Source organism: Homalodisca vitripennis, chromosome 4, assembly GCF_021130785.1.
Source record: "Homalodisca vitripennis isolate AUS2020 chromosome 4, UT_GWSS_2.1, whole genome shotgun sequence".
NCBI lineage: Eukaryota > Metazoa > Arthropoda > Insecta > Hemiptera > Cicadellidae > Homalodisca > Homalodisca vitripennis.
Window position 1 is genome coordinate 195,941,318 of NC_060210.1, and position 25,911 is coordinate 195,967,228.

General features: G+C 33.8%; 1 protein-coding gene across 1 annotated transcript in view; it reads right to left on the bottom strand.

The window, feature by feature from the left end:
* LOC124360852 (trafficking protein particle complex subunit 10-like) overlaps positions 1-25,911 on the bottom strand; it is a 75,047-nt gene that overhangs the window by 23,921 nt on the left and 25,215 nt on the right. Inside the window, exons 8-11 of the mRNA XM_046814802.1 lie at positions 17,753-17,926; positions 15,904-16,136; positions 15,232-15,338; positions 7,163-7,358 (exon numbers count right to left, since the gene is read on the bottom strand). Of these exons, the coding sequence (XP_046670758.1) occupies positions 7,163-7,358; positions 15,232-15,338; positions 15,904-16,136; positions 17,753-17,926 (710 nt within the window). The remainder of the gene's footprint in view (positions 1-7,162; positions 7,359-15,231; positions 15,339-15,903; positions 16,137-17,752; positions 17,927-25,911) is intronic.

Consider the following 25,911-nt stretch of genomic DNA (forward strand, 5'->3'; position numbering starts at 1 on the left):
TGTAAGCATAGTAAGCTAACTTAATTTCTTTTTCCATCAAAATTTCACTAATTTGTCTGAAAGCAAAAGCATATTTTTTAATATTTTGTACTAACATATCTATATGGTGGGTCCAGGTCATCCGAAAATCAAAAATTACTCCAAGATATTTATAGTAACCACCTTCTCTACTTCCTCGCAAGTGCACGTATTAATAAGATAGTTGTTACCACAACTATGAATAACCAAGTTTTGTAAATTATTAATCTGTACTATTTTCTTAGGGAAATCGGCATAAACTTTGTTTTTGTTATATTAAGAGAAAGGACATTTTGGTCAAACCAAGTTTTTAAAGAGTAAGATCACTTGATGCTTTTGCCTGTACTTCTGGCCAAGACTTCCCTTTCCTCTTAAAAAAACAAGGGTGTTCATCAGCAAATAAGAATAATTTACCATTTAAATTCAAATTTTGATATATTGTTGATATAAATTAAAAATAAAATTGGACCAAGAGTGCTGCCCTGGACCACACCGTATTCCACAGGTAGTGGATCACTGTTTATACCACCAATAGACACACATTGTAACCTATCGGTGAGATAGCTCCGAAACCATGAGAGAGCAGTGCCGCGAACCCCAACATTTTCAAGCTTCAATAGTAATTTGCTTCTGTCTACGGAATCAAAAGCCTTTTTTTAAATCCAGAAAAAATTAAACATTGAACGCGTTCCATCCGAAATGCTATCATTTATCTCATCTATTGATGTCAAAAAGAACGTTTGTGATGTTTTTGTCATTCCTAAACCCGTACTGAGAGTCACACAGTATTTCGTTTTCTTGATACGCTTAGACTTATAACACCTAGTATAGCACTATAGATGGCGGTACGCTTAGACTTATAACACCTAGTATAGCACTATAGATGGTGGTACGCTTAGACTGATATCACCTCGTATAGCACTATAGGTAGCGGTAGGCGTAGACTGATAACACCTTGTATATCACTATAGATGGCGGTAGGCGTAGACTGATAACACCTTGTATATCACTATAGGTAGCGGTAGGCCAAGGTTACTATACAGAAGGTTGCCTCAGTCGCGTGCGCACACACTTGGCGCATCACGTCACATTCAGACCTCCCCCACCTACACTAGCCGCTGTCAAGTGCCGCTAACATGTGTTCGCTCAGACGCTCTACGATTAACCAGTTTAATCTATTTATTATCATTATTAGTGACCACGTTTTGTAAAAGTTTGGGTTGATTTAAGTGTGTGAGATGCCTGGGGAACGGTGTGCAGTAGCCGTTTGTAACAACAGCCGCGTTAAAACACGTAAGTTTGTCAGAAGAAAGTAATAAGGTATTTTATCACAGATATCCTAAAGATCAGTCATTGTCAAAACAGTGGGCACATTTTTGTAAAACGGGCGGATAAATATTTTAATCCTCTTACTTCTGTTATTTGTTTCTTATCATTTTACAAGTGAGTGTTATGAACATGATTTAAAAGCAGAACTTTTCAATTTAGCCCCTAAGAAATTATTAAAGCCAAATGCTGTGCCTACACACTGTTTTCATGCTCTGAAACTGCTACATGTGCAAGCATTCAACAAAATAAAATTATTTCTAGCGAACGAGACAAACGCATTAAGAGCAGGGATTCCAAAAAGATTGTAGAATGTATTTTAAATAATGAATCTACTGAAAATGAAGCCAGTTTAGAAGCTCCGGATATGAATGAAACCCTGTTAAAAGAAAACAGTGAACTTAAAGAAAAAATCGCTTTGTTGCAAAGTAAAAATTGGATTTAGATGTCGTGAAATAAAAAAACTTAAAAAAGACAACCATAATCTAAAAAGAAAAAACAATAAGCTTACAGCAGCAAACCAATAAAGCCCATAAGGTGCTCAAATCAATTTTAACAAAAATCAAATTGATTTATTGCTTAGTATGAAAAAAAACAAGTAGCTTGGACAAGTGATGAAATCTCGTTGGCTTTTACTCTAAGGTACCTTAGTAAGAGATGTTATTTTTTTATAAAAAGAAAGATGAAAATTCCCCTCCCAGGACTTTCAACGCTTCAACGTTGGGCTTCACGTTTTGTAATTGATCAGGGGCTTGTTTGTTTCAGTGTTCAAATATCTCGAAGTAGCTAGCTCTTCATTTAAAGAGCACGAGCGTGTGATTATTTTGCAATTTGACGAAATAAAAGTCAAAAAAGTTATGGAGTACGACTCCACGAACGACCAAATTGTGGGTCCGCACAGTCAAATGCAAGTTGTTTCAGCTCGAGGACTTTTTTGCAAACTGGAAGCAAATCCTTTACGTTTAAGTTCGACACACAAGTTACTAAAGAGATTCTATCGACAATAATTATTAAATTAAAAGAAACAGGCTATACCGTAAAAAGCTTGTGTAAGTGACATGGAGGTGGAAATGTAGGATTGTGGAAACAGCTAGAAATAACTACCAAAAAGACATATTTTGTTCCTAACCCCTCCTCCAACGAAAAGGTATACTTATTTGCAGACGCTCCTCATGTTTGAAACTAATTCCGCAACTGGTTTTTAGATACTGGTTTTGAACTTCTAATGATCAATTTTGTCCAAAAAGAGCCAGTTTATACAATTCTAAATATGGAAGAAAATGAGGATTTAAAAGTATGTCATAAACTAACGACAGCGCATTTAACTGTTCAAAAAGCTGAGCGTCAAAAATGTGCGGAAAAGCTAGTGAACTAATGTCTCACACAACGGCAACAGCCTTGAGACATTACTTAAGAAATGACGAAGTTGCACAGACCACAAGCAGTTTCATTGAGCTTGTGAATAAATGGTTTGACTTGATGAACTCCTACAGTCCCCAACAATTTGGAGAGTCCTCTCAAAGAGCGTATGGACAAGACTTGGTCAAAAAAATGAAATATTGGACGAAATGTTGAAAACGATGACAACAATGAGATGCTGTGGGAAAAAGTCCCTTACAGTTGTTTCAAAAGGGGTGCATTATATCTATCATGTCCTCTAAAAGAGTTGTTAAAAGATTTCAAAACATCGTACGACATTAAATACATTCTCACTCATAGGCTTAACCAAGACTGTTTAGAGAATCTATTCTCTCAGATTAGAACGAGGGGAGGACTAAACGATCATCCTACCCCATTAGATGCCATATACCGTCTACGGATGATCATTCTTGGTAAAACCCAAGGCTTATTACAGCAAAATACTAACACTAACAACGATGAAGACACGTCAGAAACAATCGTTAGTAAAGTATTGCGCGTAGCAGGAGTAAACGTGATCGAAACTACATGCCCTTGCTTCTTTACAGGTCAATCTTCAATGGAGATGACACAAGATAAACTTCCATGTACACCAGGACCAAGCAACCACTCCGTTGATTGTAAGAATGATGCTTGGAGTATCTTTCAGGGTGGGTGGCCAAGAAGCTAAAAACAAGTTACCCATATCTTAACGACAGTTCAAGATGAAGAGAACGTAAAATTTCCTGAAAATCGGCATGAATGATTCATGGATTAAACATTTATCATATGGAGGATTGACTCATCCATCACCAGAATGGCTCAACCAAGCAAAGTGGATGAACGAAGAATTTGAATCATTTCATAAAAAATACCTTTCCAAAGAACCAGGTGCGTATTACTAATATTTCATAGAAACAAGTAGGCTTTTGTAGTGTTCATTTCTTTCAATGCGCTGAGCGAAACTGTATTTATGAATAAAATAGGTTTGCTTCTTTGTAACTTATTTTTTTAAATTGAAAATATTGAATTATACAATTTTTTGATGCTATGTTATTTGCAGGCGTAGTAATTTTGTTACATAAAATAAAGAGCTACAGCAATTTATAGTGTTATTTACATTTAAAATTGAGATATTTCAAATGCTTTAGTTGTATGGCTTCATATGGACGGCTATATTTATTTTATTTATATACTACTTAAAAGTAAAGAAAAAATAAGAATATATTAAAATTTTGTTTATGTAGGTATCATTGTTGTTTCCAGTTTTATTGTTCATTATATAGATTACATTCTAAATCATCTTTGATTTGGAGTATTGACATCAAATAAATGTATTACAGTAAGTTAAAGTATGCAAAACTTCTTCACAGCTCCAGCTTTAATATTATTTCAATGTATATTTATATTCTAAATATTTCTCACCATTTTCAAGCTAGCAAATACAGATGCGTCTATTAGTATGCAATATAATTTAAATTCAAACCGAAAACCCCGTTGAAATGTAATTTTATAAAGTTCTGTCATAACTACAAAAGGTTTTTTTTTCAGGCGTCGTAAAACGAATGACAATGTCAGTTATCCAGAAATACCCTTGTATTCCGGAAGAGGTCGCCAGAGTATTCATAAAACAAAGGACCATAATTAGAATAAAGTTTCTAAACGAAAAAATGACTCTTAAAAGAAAGAACCTAGTGAGTGAAGACAGGAAAAACTTCAAAGAAATATAAAAAACTCACGACTTAAAAGTGTAAGTAGAAATTTTCTAATAAAACACGAGATTTTGATAATTATTGATTTATTTATCCGTTTGCTACGTACTTTTTATTACATGAAGTAGAAACCAATCATCTTAAAGGAATAAAACATTCTCAAAGTAAAACAAATTAATATGTGCATTAAAGTTGGTTTTTTGTTAATATTGAGGTCAATGTATCTTCATAAATACACCAATTAGGTCATGCAGTAGTACGTAATAGTAAAAAAAAGGATTTAAAGGATAATGTACCCCAAGAACAAATACAAAATATATCGGTAAATAACTGGCTCAAGCGACCCAAACAATAGGCTTGAACAGAGAGAGCGCAGAAACAGGTCGGGGGGCGTGTGACGTCAGTGCCACGGTGGCTACTGTCTACACACGCCTTACCGGACTGAGACAACCTTCTGTATAGTAACCTTGGCGGTAGGCATAGACTGATAACACCTTGTATGTATTATCACTATAGGTAGCGGTAGGCGTAGACTGATAACAACTTGTATATCACTATACTATAGGTAGCGGTAGGCGTAGACTGGTAACACCTTGTATATCACTATAGGTAGCGGTAGGCGTAGACTGATAACACCTTGTATATCACTATAGGTAGCGGTAGGCGTAGACTGATAACAACTTGTATATCACTATACTATAGGTAGCGGTAGGCGTAGACTGGTAACACCTTGTATGTATATCACTATAGGTAGCGGTAGGCGTAGACTGATAACACCTTGTATATCACTATAGGTAGCGGTAGGCGTAGACTGATAACAACTTGTATATCACTATACTATAGGTAGCGGTAGGCGTAGACTGTAACACCTTGTATATCACTATAGGTAGCGGTAGGCGTAGACTGATAACACCTTGTATATCACTATAGGTAGCGGTAGGCGTAGACTGATAACACCTTGTACATCACTATAGGTAGCGGTAGGTGTAGACTAATAACACCTTGTATATCACTATAGGTAGAGGTAGGCGTATAGACTGATAACACCTTGTATATCACTATAGATGGCGGTAAGCGTAGACTGATATCACCTAGTATAGCACTATAGGTAGCGGTAGGCGTAGACTGATAACACCTAGTATAGCACTATAGGTAGCGGTAGGCGTAGACTGATATCACCTAGTATAGCACTATAGGTAGCGGTAGGCGTAGACTGATGATCACCTAGTATAGCACTATAGGTAGCGGTAGGCGTAGACTGATATCATCTAGTATAGCACTATAGGTAGCAGTAGGCGTAGACTGATAACACCTTGTATATCACTATAGATGGCGGTAGGCGTAGACTGATATCATCTAGTATAGCACTATAAGTAGCGGTAGGCGTAGACTGATAACACCTTGTATATCACTATAGATGGCGGTAGGCGTAGACTGATATCATCTAGTATAGCACTATAGGTAGCGGTAGGCGTAGACTGATAACACCTTGTATATCACTATAGATGGCGGTAGGCGTAGACTGATATCACCTAGTATAGCACTATAGATGATTCAAGATTCAAGGTTTTTATTGTCGTTAGGCAATCCATAGAAATGCAATTGACAAAGTCATAGCTAATTATCTACAATGATCATAGCATATAAACCTTAAAAAATACATATTAGGCACATATTTATCATGTAGGTGAATTGAATAAATATGACAGTCAATAAATAAACTAAACTAAGTACATAAATTATTTACTAAAGTTAATGTAAGGTTTAAAAGTTGAATCTACACACAGTTAAAAATATCATAAATAAATGAATAAATAATTTAAAATCTTAGGCTACTAATATCACAGTTCAAAAAATCATTCACTGAATAAAAAACATTTTGTTTAAACCACCTTTCTGTTATTTTTTTTAAACTTTGCAGGGGTACAGTTCATGCCTTTGCAGGTAATTTGTTAAAAAGTTTAAGTTTCATTTTAATGTGACTTCTATTGGTTTTCTCTAATTTTATTTGAGGCAATTCTAAAAAATAATTTGATCTAGTTGGATATCTATGTACTTCCTGCCGTACTTTAAACAACTCAAGACTCTCTTTAACACTAATTAAACAGCAATATATATATAAATTATAAAGGGTCATTACTTCTAGTTCTTTAAAAATTTCTACACACGACGCCCTAGGTTCAACATTTTTTATTATCCTAAGGGCTTTATTTTGCCATACAAAAACTTTTTCGGAATTACAAGAGTTACCCCATAGGGTTATGCCATAACGCAAATGAGATTGAAGAAATGCATAGTAGGCCATAATTAGCATATTTCTTGATACACAGTTTTTTAACCTTCTCAAAAGATAGGTTACCCTTGCCAGTTTTTTTACACAGTTCTTCAATGTGATAATCCCAGCTTAACCTACTATCTAGATACATTCCCAAAAGCTTTACAGGCTTAATGTCTTTATATATTGTGTGATTCAAAGAGAAAATTATGGTGGTACGCTTAGACTTATAACACCTAGTATAGCACTATAGATGGCGGTACGCTTAGACTATCAGTAAGCATGTAATTTGACAGAGATCTATAAATCATTAACCTAAAGGCCTACTTTAAATCTCAATAACAAATAATGGTGGTACATAGCCTTATTAGTAATTTCCATTGATATAAATTTTTTTCTTGCTGTTTTCTAATTCACTATTAAGTTTAATTACCGAGAAATGAACTTGTCAGTGTTTCCCTCCTTGGCTACTGGCTCGACAGCTATCTGCAGGTAACCGCAGGTTACATCCGCAGGCAGCAGGCTAGTGAGAGACACAACCGCTTCCACCGAGTCTTCTGTCTCCAGCACTCTCACCTCCACACTGTCTATCGTGAACCCGTCCCCCAGTCTACACGTCCATGGAGGTTCTACAACAGTCACAAGTAATGAGATCACGACACAGCAAACACAAAAACGGAAATCATAACAAAGTATTTAAATTAAATTAAATTAATTCAATGTAAATTTCTTTATTTATAGAGGCAGAGTTCGGATGGAACAGACATATATTAATAATACTTTCTTGAAGTACCTCAAACTAACATTAAATATTTTGGAATTAAGTGTAGACCAACAATACACTGTTGATGTTGACACTGATGTTTGGAAATTAAATTCCTCTACTAAATAAAATTATAAATCACACAATTATAGATTTTTAATAAGAAGATAAGAAAGAGCACACCCTAAGCTATTTCTTTTAAAAGTTACATTACATTTAAACACATAACAATGATATCTGGTGAAACAACTTTTCTGAATGTTGATAAAATTCTGTCACCTTTACATTTAATAATCTAATTAAATTAACGTTTATGAAAATTGTATTATTTAAACTAGAATTGAATTTGTTGACATGTGGCAAAGCATGATTAATTGCTGCATTTATTAGACTTCATGAATGCTGCTGAAGCTTTACAACAACAAATTATTTGTATTTGTATTGTTCTCAACTTTACTGTAAGCCGTATTCGACTTGTAGTACACTACACTAGTATATTTGTGAGTATGCTAAATAAATAAAGTTTTTTTTATTTGAATAATAAAATATTAATCAATTTGATTTTATAGTAAAAAGTAAAGGAATAATCACTGCATTAGTCCTAAATTCTAATACTTATTTACAACCTTTTTGTGCACTGTATAATTTATTTGCAAATTAGCAACAAGCTGCAGAACATGTTATTGATTAATTACATCCATAGTACATAGTACATCCAATATGATTTAAATGTTACTGATTACAATATCAGTTACATTACATGAATGACAACATCAAACACCGATCTATAATTGTCATAAGATTTCTTGTCCTCAATTTCCTTTTAATATTATCTGAATTTTTTTCTGAAAGTCTTTCTTTAATATAATTCCAAACAATGAGATTCAAAAAAGGTAATAGTTTTTTCTCATTTAATATTTGTGAAATTTATAATTTCTTGTAATAAATAGCAATATATTACAAGATCAGCAAACAACTGTCAAGAGGATGAATAAAATTCATATCATAAAACAAAGTCATATCACTCAGTATACCTTTTAGTTGGATATCAACTTTGGTTAGTGTTCAGTTACAAAAAAGTCAAGGCAGTTAACGGTTTGGTAATTTTAACCCTAGAAGTGTGGAACCAGCATATTTTATGTCGGTTCAGTTTTTCATTAAAAATAATTATTTATCTTCAAACAATCACCATGTTTTTGGTATCATTGAAATTGTGAGATTCCACTCTACAATTTTTATATAAACTTTTTGTTTCTAACTTCAATATTACGGTCGTGGTGAAATGTTTTCTGAAGAAGTCATCATTTGAGTTGAATTTCGCGGGTGGCCGGGTCATAGAAATACGTAATTTTCAACCAATCACAGCAAGTTACGTATTGCCTACAAACAGTGCTGCCATATGTCAATAGACACGGAATGAAATATTCTTTCTTCCAGTGCAAACAGAAAGTTATTAGAACGAATAGTTGATTTACTATGAATATTCTAAAAAGGGACAATTCTAAAGTTGTAAACCAGCATATTTTATGCTGGTTAGTATAATAACATTCACACAGTTATTTATTGTAAATAAAGAAAATAAAAAAAAAACAGTGTAAAGTGAAAGAAACGATCTACCGGGCACGATCTTTCAGCGGTTAATTTAGTTCAGTAGGTTTCCGGCAGTGCGAAACGAAAGAGATGAATCACGGCGTCGCATCAAGACCAACCCAACCCATCCCTGTCGGCCATTGTCTTGTAACTTGTTGCATCACAGTAGGCCTACATTACGCTTGTGCTTGTTCCATTGCGTTCCATTTTTTCAGGTTGAAATACTCTACTGCATAATGTATATGAAATGACAAAAACATTATAAAACAATGTTATTTTGAACTATAATATCTATTGTATTGTGTATATTGTCAAAAATTTTACAATGCAAGGTTTTACAATATTTGACGCACAACATTTATTTTTTACTCAATTTCAAAAATTTTGAGTGTATTTATTTCAAACATTATGTGCTAACATAATATAACAAGTAAATAAATTAAAAAAATGTTTTCATATTTTTTTACATTCAAACTAGATAATTTTTTATGAGTAAATTCTTCAACGTGCGACTGTTAACAAACAAAAAATGTCATAACTCAGTTCCTTCTCAAAGTATTTGAACATATCTTATATTTTATTTTAGCCAAATAAACATACTTACTAAGGGTGTATTCAACAATTACATAAACATAAAGTATAAGTGAAAATCTTTAGCTTGTTTCTGAATTTTGTTACAAAATATTTTCATTTTTCAAAAGATTATTCTTTGTAAGCTTATAATAAAATAACAGTTTATTTTGTTGTTGTTTACTTTTAGTGTTTTCAAATAACATGTATAATTTACAATAGAAAACTATTTTTTATATAAATATATATAGTCACATTTGGAGGGAAATAAATGAAAAAACCAAACCCTTGTACATTTTTGTACGTTTTCGCTTTTGTAAAAAAAAAATGGCAAAATTACAATTTTTGTTTAGTAGAAATTTTTAATATATTTTCTAATTTGGCATAAAATTCTCTACATTTTATTCATTTAATATTTTGACCTTACTGTAATATTTCAATACCTTACAGAGGTCCAAACTTGAAATTTTCATATAAAACTTTTTGCAATTTCTCATTATTTTCATGAAAATATATACTAAACCAAAGAATATCAAAACATTTATTCCTATTTCAAATAGTACAATTTCTGAGAAGAAAAACGATGTATAACAATATATGTTTTCTTGATATTAAGTATTTTTTTAAAAACCCTTGCAACACGTCAAAAATGGACTGACGTTTTATCTTTGGTAACATGGACACACTTCTAGGGTTAAATGCTAAAATTATCGTTGCCATAACAATATTTCCCTCAAATGGACTTAGATTTAAAATTTGGATTGTTAATGTACCACAAGTCTGTTACTAAGTCAATCTATAGAGTTAAATTAACCCCTTTAGTGCCAGAGGTGAAAAAATCCATGTTAAAAAAAGGGCAGAGTTATTTTTGTGTGACTATGCAAAGTGTCCAAAGGATTTTGGACAAAAATGCGAGTTTCAGAAAACAATTCACCTAAAATTTATTTTTGATCATAAAAAGCTTCTTTTTATTTATTTATTTTTTAATTAGATAAATTAAGTATCAGAAACTATGTAACATTCAGATATTTAGATAATTTTTAACATTAAAATACACTTTATAGAGTGCCATTTCCATGGAAACAAAATGAAAATCCAGTTTGAGGTAAAGTAACTACTATAAGTAAAAAGAAAAAACTTCAACACTACAATACTATTACAACAATACTTCTAATATTTCTTTGTTTTGAAATTTCAATACTTTCATGATAAAGAGCATTTAAAAACCATCTACAATCAAGTGTAATAACCTGATATTGTAACATAAACAAAATTATAAAATTCCTATTAACCCTTTTAGTGCCAGACAAAAAATCAAAAGTTGGTCTGAGAAAGGCCAGTGATTTTCACATAATACTACTGAAGGATGCCAGGCCTATTTCAGCCGTTTTGCAGTTTTTTACTAAAAAAATTGTAAAAATTACAAATCTTGAGATATTTTCCTAATTTTTCCATTGTTTGGCAGTAAAATAAATTTCCTTATAAAAAACTATAAAGCAAATTATATTTCTAAATGTAATTAACTTTAAAAAATTTAAAAAAGTAGACATTTTACTTACAGTTTTTATATTTTTCCAGTTTCACATGAAAAATAGTACTTTAAAAAAATTATTTCACTATAACAAATACTATCACTTGAAAGAGGAATTAAAACTGAATACACACACAAAAAGTTTTGGTTAATATTTCAAAAACCAAAAAAATCATGTTCATTTTTTTAGAAAGTTACATTTTCACTTTTTGTGTTATTTTTACACTATTTAGCTTCTTTATAAAGCTTATAATATTTTCCGGTACTTTGGGATTATACCGACCACATCAGTATGAAGAACACAAAAATATAAATTTATACAAACAAACATGATAGAACGAAAAAACAACTTTGTAATTACAAAATTACAAACTTACAAGCATTTCCAGGTATTGTGATCGGTATTGTTGTCGCTATTATCTTATCTTTCTCAACAATCCCGATTACGGCAGGCCGTGCGGCATCACATGATTTGCACGGTACATAATTGCCTTTCCATTACAATTCAATTTATATTTCTGATCAGCCCCTCTAGAATTTGATATTTTACTGATAGGTACTAACTCGAGGGATGTTTTTCTTTCGTTGACATCAGCGCGGGTGCTGCCGAAGCCCGAGCTGATGGCCGGAGGCACTCGCATTTTGGGTGGCGGAATGTGATCAAGAATAAAAACAAGTTTTGAGTGTTTTTTCAATAGAGTTTAGTTTTAATTTGGTAATTTTTTTTTTTGTTGAATTTTTTGTGTTTGGAGAAATGTAGAGGTAAAACACGGAAGTACAACAAAGCGACGCGAATCTGCAATCACGTTATCTACTAGACCGCTCGACTTTGACCTCTGTCTGATAGGGAGGGGTTTGCGATAAGACAATTCCTGTTTTATATTCACGAAATATTGTTTTACGCTAATCTAGTAATCAGTAGAAGTAAAATGTCAAATAACGATTCATGTCTGGGTGTGGTCGGTATAATCCCAAAGTACCTATTTTCCACTATGAAACCATTGAAAACTGTCTGAAACTACTTTCTACTTAAAAAATAATGTACACTTTGTAAAATATCAACAACAAAATTTACACACTTTTGTACATAGGTATTATAGTTAGGCGGTAACACAAATATGGTGAGGCAAACATAAGGGATGCAATCCTTTTTTACAACGTTTGCAGACAAATGTGGTTTTCATTTTATTGAAGTTTACTTTTTATGTTAGTAAAACATTGTTAGTAAACTATTTATCAACAAACAAACACTGTGGAAGCAGCAACACAAACAACCAAACAGAGGTTAGACGTGAACTACCAGCTGACACAACTTTGTCTGATGCAACAACTACGGCCATTTATATCATGGCTAAACACCTGACTAACCTTACAATATTATTATTATTATTTTTTTATGTAGATTGGTTCATTCTGATTGTTTGTATGCCAACAAATTTAGAACAAGTTAAAAAATTATTGCGGTATGACTTTTACTCTGAACGTCCGTATATACGGACGTCGGCATTCTTCGGTAGTTATTCAAACGTCCGTATGTACGGACGTTGGCATTTCTCAGTAGTTTTTTAAATGTCCGAATATACGGACGTTGGCACTAAAAGGGTTAAAACGCAAGGTTTAGGAAAAAAGATTCACTTAAAATTTGTTTTCCATTATAACAAGATTCTTTTCTTTTGAAAGTTACAGAATTGTGCATCAGAAAATATGTAACAGTTACATTTTTTATTATTTAAAAAATTAAAAATAACTTTAGACAGAGACATTTCCACGGAAACAAAATGAAAATCCAGTTTGAGGTAAAATAATTATTATAAGAAAACTTTATTTTGAAATTTCAATACTTTCATAATAAAGAGCATTTAAAACAACCTAACATTATGTGTAATAACCCAATATTGTATCATATAAAAAATTATAAAAAAATTAGTCAATCGCTAGAGGTTTGTTTTGCTTTAAAAACACAGGATTCTGAAAAAACTCAGTTAAGTTTATTTTTCACCATAAAAAACTATTTTTTAATTTTTTTTTAAATGTCAATACTATAATGATAAATACAATTTAATAACAATGCAAACTCATGTACATACAATAAAGAATAAAACATTACTTACTACAAGGAAATTCAAAACATAAACTCAACCTTACACAGACAATTCCTTATGTGACTTTCATCACTTTTTGTATTAATTTGAATAACTAATATAACTTAAAAATACTTGCAATGAATAAAAAAACACTCCACTATTAATCAAGACACAGCCATCCAACTGAGAAAGTGTGGTATTTTTAGTTGTGTACGTCATCCAGCAGCAGTACAAAGTAGAAATAACAGTTGAAAAGGTTAGTTCAGTTCATGTATTGGCCTTTGGTATGATATCAGCCAGTATGGGATAAATTATAGAGGTATTAGAAATGAAATAGAAACCGTCGTCTCATTCTGACTCCACCATTTTTCGCGTACGTACATACCATCTCAGAGTGAGGCTCTCTGCACTCAAGCGTATTTTTTACATTGTCTTCTAGTGAGATCCCTTGTACTAAAAGGGTCACTATAAATAATTAAATACTACACTTGTTTTAATCTTTAAATTGTTCATTGTTCTGTGATAAAGAACGTTTATGGTCTGTTAGCAATGAGAAGAGGGTTTCAGCACCAAAAAAAATGATGCAGTGCCAAAGAAAGAGCCGACATCGATTTTCGTGTTAGTGTTCCATTTTCATCCGTGTCGGTGTGATGTGTGATTGTGTTTCTCGAACTCATGACTTGTGCTCGGGACTTGCATTATCTGCAGTGGCAATGCCTGGACTAGACTCCAAACAACTTTTGGGTATGTTTGAACCCTTTTCTTTCCCTTCTTTTCTTCTGTCTGTTCTCAATTTTTATATGTACTAATACCTCCCCCACCTGACGAAGAGGATAAATTCCAATCCTCAAAACGTTGTGTTATACCTTGTACGAGGGGGTACCCAAAAAAAACCGGAATTATTTTATAAAAATTATATATTATCAAATTTTTTACAATACGACCTTATCTCCTTCAAAATAATCTCCATTACAACTAATACACTTGTCCCAACGGTATTTTCATTGATCAAAACATTTTTTGTAGTCATCTTTAGAAATGGCTGCAAGCTCGAGCTTCGTTTTTTTCTTAACCTCTTCAACGCTGTCAAATCGTTGACCTTTCAAGCCTCTCTTCATGTGTGGAAATAAAAAAAAGTCGCATGGAGCGAGGTCAGGCGAGTAAGGTGCGTGGGGCAGCGGAACCTTGCCGTTTTTGGCTAAAAACTGCCTAACTGAGGTGGCTGTGTGTGCCGGTGCGTTGTTGTGGTGGAAGAACCAGTCTGCCACAAATCGGGTCTTTTCTGGCGAACTTTTCGCTGAACTGAGCTCCAAGTTAACCCACTACTCTCTGATAGTTCCTCAATTGTCTGTCGACGGTCGGTGAGCACAAGTTCACAAATTTTCTCAACATTTTCGTCCGTTCGAGAGGTTGATGGACATCCAGAACGAGGTTTGTCTTCAATCGACATGTCGCCATTTTTAAATCGAGCGAACCACTCGTAGACCTGAGTTTTCCCCATAGCATCATCTTTGTAAACTGTATTCAACATTAAAATAGTTTCTGCAGCATTTTTACTAAGTAAAAACAAAATTTCACAGCTGCACGTTGTTCACTTAAACTTGCCATGACAAAAAACGAAACAAGAACAAAACAGGGTTAGCGAAAACAGTCACTACGAACGAACAGAATGCACTAGGACAACGGAACTGGGGTCACTGACCTCGCAATGGGTTGCGCAACACACGCCTAGCGGCAGGAATGTGTACTACACGCTGCCGGCTGCCAGCAATACAATTCCGGTTTTTTTTGGGTACCCCCTCGTATAACCTGTAACGATGGCAAATGTCCAAAATCCTGTTATCCTGTCAAACCTTTCATCATCAATAACAAACTTTAAATAAAGAACAAAAACTTAGTTCCGTTCCTTGTTGATCTGCCCAGCAATTCTGTGACATTCATACATTAACATTGACTAACCTTACCTGACTTATGCTCCTCCAGTAGCCTATTCATTTCTTCAAAGTAAAACATTCTTGTGCTCATGTCTAGATGTGGAGTAGAAGAAATGGCGGCACATGTCTTGCAATATCTGACAACACAATGGCAAAAACTTTACTTTAAAATTTAAGGAACTCGTATGGATTAATGACTCCTACGTTTTAATTTCTTCAAAAAATTAGAGAGCATTTTCTTTGCTAACCCATTGAAGCAGTAGTTATCTAAGCCTCTGCAGACCTGGTGGCAGCTATTAATTTTTCTGAAAATCCAAGAGTTTTGTTATACTGTTGATAGCAATGAAATAAACACAATGAATGAATAATGAACTGCCACATTTTTAAGAAAATAAAAAATATATTTAGATAATTATGTTTCATATTATTTTTTTAAATTGTACTATCATAGTGCTACATATGTAGTGATTAATAATTAACAACTTCTAAAAATAATTAACAGACAATACTAGTAATTTTTTTAAATATTATTAGAATATTTAAAACTACTAATTTTTATTTGGTATGGAACTCACTGAATTATTTCTTAAGCCAGAAAATGGACAAATTTCAGTTCTCGTAACATGTTTCTTTTTTTGTTACAACAAATTGACAAATTTGAGTACTCCTGGATACCCGGTGATGATATCAAATATCCTGTACCTTTTACAGTCTTTGAGGTCCCTGTAGCACATCGCCAACTGTATCCGCGTCTGAGCGGCCAGAGTGAGCCACCCGTCCTCGTCGTAGCTGTGCAGGGTGTTCCTGAGGAACACCGAGGCCGATGTGAGATCCCCCAGGCGACGGTAGAAGCTGGACAAGTCCCTGCCGATCTCGTGAGCACACCGCACTCTGCCGATGTGCTTGAACGTGCTGATTGCCAGCTCTGACAACTCCTGCAGCAGCACAACATCGTCAGCCTTGACTGACTCAGAGATTGTTCTGACAGAGATGAACACATTAAACACTATATCCTAGCATAAATAACTACACTATACTACCCATTACTATCTCAGCAAAAATATGGTTCTCAGATGTATACATCGCAAGTAATATTGTGCATAGAATATATGTAGCATGTTGGAAAGTAGGGCGTTTATTTTATCAGATATCGTAATACTGTAAATCCATACAAATTACAGTTTAATTCATTTTTTATAAATCAGAGTTTACAATAAATACTACTAGGTACTAAAATCATGTAGGTTTTTGATAATCTGAACTGCAAGTTTTTCGGAGTGCAGATGGTCGAGCATGTCAGACTTTGCATCTGAGTTGGATAGCTCAGGTTCAAATCGTAGCACCTTTTATCAGTACCTTGTACTGTATCGACTCTCCCTGTTATTCTGTTTGATAAGATCCTCACACAGGCCAGTGGCCCATGAGGATAGACAGAATAAGGCTTAAAAGGGGAACAGCCTCTTTTTAAAAAAATTCTTAATTGTATTTTTGTATCTATTGATGTATCTTTTTTACAATTTTAAAGAGCACAGCAAACCAGTTTCACCATATGAACATTGCATCCAAAATATAACTAATAGTATACATTTCTAACCATATAAAATAACTAACCATATAGCCAAGGATTTATGTGATGCCGTTTCAAAGTAGCTTACATTTTTCAAATTCTATGAACATCCTAGATCAAAGAATAATTATCTGTTAAGATATTATCATCTAAAATCTTAACATAAATTGTTAGGTAACATACTAGTAATGTATCCATTATTTTAATTGGGGGTGTAACTCAAAAGTTTGGGGTTAGGGGGTGAATCAATCTCATATTTTTTTAATATTTTGCTTAAAAAATATATATAATTGTTAACTGAACTTGATTTTTTAAATTTTCCCTAACATTATGATTATTCTTATCACCGGATTAGTAACATGCATACAGCTATGATAAGTTCCTATGGTGCGTTTTATAACACGAGCTAGTTAACACTTTAATATTTTATTCATATATGACTGTGAAGGAAACAGGATTTTTCCGGACATTTACCAGTGTTCAATGATACAAAAACTTACTGTGACCTGTATATTCTGCAGCTCAGTTTTAATAATTAGTGTTTTGTTTTTATTAAGTACGTGTTTTTGAGTTAGTGAAGTTGACACACAACATGGTGGTTCCTGACTTACGCGTGTCACAACGCTCTGGTATGATTTGTTTATTTCAACCTAGATTATAGTTGTGTGTTAAGTTAGTTATTCACCTGAGGAAGAGATCAGATTGCAGATCTCGAAACATAATGCTACTGATTTCTCGTATCACTGAATAATAACAAATATCTAGAAAAATCCTGTTTCCTTCACAATCCTTCCATTGTCAAAAATATATTTGAAACGTATATGACTGGTGGATCTGACTGAGAAAACCTCCAAATCGCTAAAATGCAAGATATATCAACTAAGCAAAGCAACGGAAAATAAGAAATTTATGAACGATTCTACTTTTTAAAATGTTATGGTCCTCATAAAAAACTGGACCTTCATCATAGCGAAGTCCACATACCAAATATTGTTTCTTGAAGGCTTCCTTGGAGGAGAGAGCCTGACGCAGCCTGGTCGCTGCCAGAGTGGCAGGAGTGTCTCCGATACCGGCAGACAACAGTACGACTGTGTGCAGATGTTCACTGGTAGTCTCACAGCCTGGCATCAGTCCACACAACTCCCCTAGCTCCCCCAGCTGCACATAAAACACATCGTTCAGAACTGTTTTTCCCCCCCTCCTCTTGGAGCAGCCTACTGACATGCACTTAAGCCTCAAGGGCTTTTTGCGCACCCCGGAAACACACCATGTCTACACCACCAGTCTACAATTTCAGCAGTTCCACAAACCGCCGAAAACAACCTATCAAGTCCTCCTGGGAAAATTCACCACCCCTGTCCAAACTACCAAAGATGGCATACCGCTCTCTTGCTATTGCAGGGCAATCAAAGAGCAGGTGCTCAGCAGTCTCCTCCTGCTCATTACACCTTCTACAGAGTGGATCCTCCTGAAGGATGCCGACTCTGTGAAGATGCTTCCTCAGGTGACCATGCCCCGTAATGAGACCAATAACCTGAGAAGACATTGATCTATTTAATGAGAGAAGGTCCAAAGGTGGAAGGTGACTGTAATAAATACCATTCTACTCATTCTCAAACCCGGATGCAACCTCCACCTTCTCTCATGCTCCGCGCGATTCCATTTCAGAACTGTTACTTTAATATCTCTATCAGACATCTCTGGACGCAAATAATCCCAGTTGTATTTCGCCACGGTAACAGTATTCAGATGAAAGCAGATGGACGATTTACTACACCATTTAGTGGATATTTCAGTTTAATGGCTATTTTAGCAGTTTAAGTGCAACGGATTGAATCTAGAACAATAAAAACAAACTACAACATATCTGATCAAATATAACATAATAAACCATTGAGATTAATTAATTTGACAAAATTCTTAGGAATTTTTACCCAGGATGATTTGAAGTGGAATGGACACATTAACAATTTGTGCTCTAGACCAGCGTTTCCCAAACGGTGGGTCGCGACCCACTAGTGGGTCGCGGGCGGATTTAAGGTGGGTCGCGGCGTGACTGTCACTCGTAAGGCCATGCCACACTGCCGTGGCGTCGCGTCCGTCCATCCATAGTATGAACGTCCGCGTATTCCGCGACGGTCTCGAATCCCGTCAAACTACCAGACACGCATCCGCGTCCGCGGCCAACGCCACGTATTTCTAGGAGGGTGGAAGCTCAGTACACAATAAAATGTCGTTACTCACCCTTATGATTGTAGTTCACATTGCAGCTATATGTGTCCTGAGTAACTCGTAAAAACTTTGTAGCTGTAGCACAAATAGTTTTTGAGTTTTGACGGTAATGTAAAACACAGGTTTCGGAAAATCGCTGTCAAAGTTTTTTTTAACACTAATATTTACATTAAAATTGTTTAAAATTTTAATTTAGCATATCTAACCAGCAGCATAACACCTTCTCTTTCCTTGTCTTTTTGTTCTTTTTCAATTCTTAGCTTCCTTCTTGCTCTTCTTACTTCCAGTGTTCCCAATTTTGCCTTTTTCTCCGAGTATCCCACTCCCAAGATGTCAAAATTTTCGATGAGATTCCTAATGGTTTTTTCGACAACATATCTTTGTGAGCGTGCCTTTTCAACCTTGGTTCACATCAAGAATAAGTATAGAAATAGACTGGTGGACGTTGAAAGTGATTTACGCCTCAAAATATCTAATTTTAATCCTAACATTGAATTACTTGTTCAGTCAAAACAATGCCAGAAGTCACACTAGTATTATAGAAAAATTATTTGTAATCTTGAATAACCAATAAACTCTTTCTATGTTTTCAATACTAAGCTGTGTACATATTTATTTACATTTTACTTTTTTTCTATACACGTATATAAATATAAATCATGTGTATTTTATATTAATGTTACATATGCATAATATACATATGTATATATAAAATCACGGGTGAGGGATGGGTCGCGAATGTGAAAAAACATTTGGAAGTGGGTCGCCAAACACAAAAGGTTGGGAACCACTGCTCTAGACTAAATAATGCTTTATTTGCTATTAGGCTTATTACAAGAACTGTGAAATCCAGTGATCTAGGCCATTTATCTTATGGTATTATAATTTGGGGACATCGTAGTTACAGCCACAAAATTTTCATTCTGCAAAAAAGAACAGTACATACTCTAGCCAATATTAATTTTAGACAGTCATGCCGCCCATTTTTCAAACCATTCAAAATTTTAACATTGCCTGCTCTCTAAATTTAAGAATTAGCTGTATTTGTAAAAAAAACGTAAACCTACTTTTATAAAACTTAATCATCAACATGATTGGAGTACAAGAAACAAAATCAAGGCCAGTACCTTTCTCATCTCATTATAAAGGAATTAAACAATTTGACTTTATAAGAAAATTTCTGAATTTTGAGAAAGCAACTTGAAAAATTGCTTATTAAAGGCTGTCCTTATAAAATTTCAGAATTTTGTCCTGATTTCATAGTATAAAATTGTATTTTATTATTTAACGATCACTGCTAATGTAATTTGTCAAAACTTTGTATTACTATAATTTTGTGTTAGCTACTGAAAATGATTTGTTATATGTTTAATATAAAAATAAAAATAATAATAAATAAATAAATAGATATTACCAAACTATGTTATAGAAGGAAGAGGATTGAGAAGAACAGAGCAGTATAGTACGACGTCGTACAACACTTGCACCAAACATTTTCTCTAGGTGAGACATTCATTAGTACCAAGTTTTTCTTTAGAGGTGAGTTATCTACTTCTGTTATACACAATCAATATTGACATACACTGAATGTATTGCATGCATTTATAACAATGACAAAATATATTTTCCTAATTCTAAAGCTTATGATGCTTGTAAAAAAAAATAAATCAGATTCCCACTGGAACTCTTTGATTTAAATCATTTTACTTCCAGTCTTACGATATCTTGAAAACAAAACTGTCTCATTATGTTACAAAAGGTACAAGAAAATTACGGATAATAAATGGGATACTACCATCTTTTCTTGTTAGTATCCCACTTTCGCCTGTGCTGATGTGATGTGTGATTGTGATTCTCGTACTCGTGACTTTTTCTCGGGACTTGCATTCTGTGCATTGACAACACCTGAATTGGACTCCAAGCAGCTTTTGGGTTATGTTTGAAGCCTTTTCTTTCCCATCTTTTCTTCTTTCTGTTCTTTATTTTTGTATGTATACCTCCCCCACCTGACGAAGAGGATAGATTCCAATCCTCGAAACGTTGTGTTATACCTATTGTAACATATAACGATAGCTAATGTCCGAAATCCAGTTATCCTTTCAAACCTCAAGAATCAAGAATTTTATTGCCATTGACAATTTACATTGAATAGGCAAAGTCAACCTAGTTTGTAGTTATATAAATATTGCAAGAATAATAACGAGAAAGTACAGAATGAGAATCATTATAAATATAACTATTACGAAACAGTTAACCTAGACATCCCTTTGATAGTTTATAGATATATATAAAAAAGAGAGAAAAAAGAAAAAAAAAATTATAATAGTAACAATAAAATATAAAATTCAATCTTAGGCACAGTGAATTAAGTTATTTAGTTAAAATTGAACATCTATGTTACAATTTAAAAATTCATTTATACTATAAAATGGGTTTTGAAGAAGCCAATTGTATATTTTATGTTTAAAAGGTCTAAAACTAACAGACTTTGCACCATCAGGCAGCCTATTGAAAAAATTAATACAATTTAGCTTGAAAGAGGTGCCAGTTTTAGCCAGTCTATGAGGAAGTATATTGAGTTTATTCCCCCCTCTAGTGTTATAATGATGAATATTATTCCTAATTGGAAAATTCTGTAGGTTTGATTTAGTGTATAATAGTACTTGAAAAATATACAAATTGACAACTGTGGGAATCTTAAGTTCAATGAAAAGTGGCTTACAGTGATCTAGTGAACCAACTCCTGCAATATTACGAACTACCTTTTTCTGTAATAAAAGAATATTATTTATATGGGGAGAATGGCCCCAAGCTAGTATACCATATAGTATATGTGATTGAAACAGACCGAAATATGACATTCTTAAATATTCTAAGCTTACAAAGTTTTTCAATTTCCATAATAGATAATTAACTCTTGATATTTTTTTACAAACTGTTTCGATATGCAGGGACCATTGTAACTTAGAATCTATATAAAATCCCAGAAGCTTAACAGATTCCAGATTAATTTCTTGTTTAAGGCTTAAAGTTAGGTATTGTGTTTTTTCAGGATTAGAAGATAATTTACTAGAAGAAAACCAGGAAAGAGCCTGCTCTTCTGCTAGTTCAGTAATCTGTTTTAAGTAATTAAGATCGTTGTGACGGGCCACTAAAGTGGTGTCATCAGCATAAATAATGGAATGAACATTTAAATTTTGAGGTAGATCATTTATATATACTAGAAAAAAGAAAGGTCCGAGAACTGAGCCTTGAGGCACGCCTTTCTCGACAGGCTTAACAGTTGAACATTTATTTTTTATTGAGACAAATTGACTCCTACTGAATAGATAAGATTGAATTATTTTTAAGGAGTTATCCTCGATGCCATAAAATTTGAGTTTATTTAGCAGAATATTAAATGGAACGCTATCAAACGCTTTAGTAAGGTCACATAAAACTATAGAAACTGACTCTTTTTTTTCAAAAGCGTCCAAAGATAAATCAATTAAATTAAGTACTGCGGAGGTGGTAGATTTACCCTGCCGAAAACCATGTTGATTTGTGGAAAGTAAATTATTTGATTCAAAAAAATAACTAAGCTGGTTGTACATTAGTGATTCAAATATTTTTTGAAAATATAGGAATATTGAAATAGGTCTGTAATTTTGGGGCAAGTTTTTATCTCCTTTTTTGTAAACTGGGGTTATTTTTGAAATTTTGAGCGAGGGTGCAAAATATCCCTCACACAGGCATTTGTTGAAAACAAAAGCAAGTGGTTCACTAATCAGATGAATTGTTTGTTTAATGATAGAATTAGAAAGCCAATAATAATCTGTTGATTTTGAATTTGAGAATTTTGAAACCACTTTTATTACATCAGATGAAGATATTTCTGACCAAGTGAACGACAGTTGATTTCCTGCCGTATTTCCCAATAGTTGTTCTGGATTGTTGGGGCTTTGATCTATTCTGTTAGATAACTGATTAATAGAGTCCAGAAAAAAAGTATTTAATTCATCTGGATCAAGATTGACCTCACTACTATGGGTTGGAGAACATTCATTGCTGATCACCTTCCACGCTGCCTTGCAGGGGTTAGTGGAATTTCCAATATACTCCTCAACCGCTAATCTTTTTGCTTGCTCCAATTCTTTATGGTAAATTCTTTTTTGCTGTAAGTAAATGTTATAGGCAGTCTGATAGTGCTCAGACCCCCGCTTAAGTGAATTTTTGTAAATTGTATAGAGAGTTAACATTTTAGTTTTTGTTTCTCTCAAGGCAGGAGTATACCAATCTACCAGTTTAGACCCTTTAGAGCTAGTTTTGTTAGAACTTTTAATTAAAGGAGAGCAAAAGTGCCATAGATTTACATAGGTCTTAAAAAAATTGTCAAATAGAGTTTGTACATTAATTTTGTTCAGTTGAAAATCATTTATCATCTGCCAATTTTCTCTTTCTAAACTAGATTTAAACAAATCAACATGTTCTTTTTTTTGTAATCTAACATATTTGAATCCAGATTGGTTTTGAGTTCCTGAAGGGCTCATAACCAAATACATGTAAAATAAAAGTGGTACATGATCTGAAAAACAGTGGTCTCCAAGAGTGATGTCATATAAGTTCCTATTAAAATTAACAATAATATTATCGATACAAGAGTTTAAGCGAGTCGGTTGATTATTACAAGGGAAAAGGTTTAATGCTCTGAGAAGGTTTAAAAATCTTAAGGAAACTGCATTAATTTTACTTTTGTTACCCATTTCTATATTAAAATCACCAGCTACGATGAGTTTTTGATTATGCTTTTGTAACTTTTTTACAGAATTTTCAAAACTATTGAGAAAACTGTCGACATCACCACTCGGAGACCTATATATGCTAAATATAACGACATTTGCTTCCAATAATTTAATACAACAGCATTCAAAGTGTGTTTCAGAGTAAAATGTTGATACATCTACAATATTGTATTTAATAGAATTTAAAATGTAAATACCTACACCTCCATTTTTTCTTACTTTTCTGCACACAACATGAGCAGGTATAAAATTTTTTGGAACAAACAGATTTATTTGATTATCTTCCAACCAATGCTCTGATATGCACATTAAATTTAATTTCTTTTCTTGACATAAATCTTCTATTTCTAAAATTTTGTTCCTTATACAACAAACATTTATTTGCATAAGCCTAAAAAACAGTCCTTTTGATTACTTTGTTGTTGTACATGGGAAGAGATAGTTGTGGTTGGTGGAGGAGTGTTTGAGGGAGTGATAGTTGTAGGAGCAGAGATTTGTGGAGTGTTGGCTGTTGTAGTGGAAATTTGAGGAGTGTTATCTGATACAGTAGTGGGTGGTGGAGTGGTGTTAAGTAAACAAATTGAACGTGAGTTGATATTTTTTGATTTCAACACTTTATCACTGCTCTGCTTTAGCACTTTCACTGAACCAGACTTGACAGCTGCACTGTATGTTTGATGGCCAGGAGTAACCCTAGGGCTGACAGGGCTCTGCTGCAGATCTATTGCTGAGCTGGAATCCTCTTCTTTTGAATTTTGATAGATTAGGTCTTCTAGTTCTTTCACAAAATCTGGATGAGACATTCCATTTCTCAAAGTACGAAATGATTTCTGGTAATATGAGACAATGGTGACTGTGGCTTTTGTGACTTGCTGAAATTTACGGACATTTCTAATGAAGTGATCTGTATTAACTTTGTCTCTAACACAGCCTATGGGAGAGCATATCAAGTGCTTTAGATTTTTCTTCTTGAACTCTGTAGTTAGATCTGAAAAGGCTGCATCATAATCGTGTAGGATGGGTTTTCCAAAATAATTTTGTTTTGTAATGAGACTAAATACTGTAACACCTTCATTACATTCTTGAACTGCCAGATGTTTACTACGACGATGCCAGGGTGTAGGTTTTCCAAAGATTTTCTTAAAGACCACAGCAACCCCAGCTGTCATGTGACGAGGATGGTGGAAATCCGCCGAGATGCTGTGAGCTATTCCTGTGCTTTTGTTGTTCTGGGTGACAAAGCATGCCAGATGACTTTCGCCATGTGGGTCTCAGTAACCCTTATAGGCGATGTGGGCAAGTCTTCCCATTCGAACTTGTAGAACCAAGTGTAATTTCACTAGTAGTAGTAATTTTTGCAAAATAGATAATCTGTCTAACTCTGTTAATACAAGTAAGATAACTAATGAATCTCATCAATCTAGATTAGGGAATAATATAAAGTACCAACAGCCGACAACATTTGACATACCAGTCTCAACCAACTTAAAGGTATTGACATTAAATATCAGATCACTTAGGAACAAAATTGGTCATTTGGAAACAATCTTGAAGCACCATGCCACTAATATTTTATGTTTGAATGAACACTGGCTTGAGAAGGAAGAAATTTCATTGTATGTGCCTGATAGTTTCATTCTAGCATCCTCTTATTGTCGCAAACCTCCTCACATTCACGGAGGCTCTTCAATTTTATTAAAGGAATCTTTGAAATATGAAGTAATTGATGTCTCTGAATACTGTCTTGATTTTGTGTGTGAACCCTCTGTAATTAGGCTGATAGAATATAATTTTATTATTGTATGTATGTATAGAACTCCCAATTCTGATTTTTATGCTTTTGTAAATAATTTAGAAAACCTATTAGTATATTTAATGACCAAGCCCCACAAGTTTTTTGCCCTGGCTGGTGACTTAAATGTTAATATCTTAGAACAGAATACGCCACATGTGCAGTACTTCTTAAACGTTCTTAGATCAGTAAATTTATACAACACGAATAGCTTGCCAACAAGAAACACATCCTGTTTGGATAATCTGTATACTAATATCAACAAGGAATTGTATAGTTGCTCCTTGCTTAAACAGGACATAATCTCTGACCATGCAGGTGTTTTTGTTAGTTTTTCT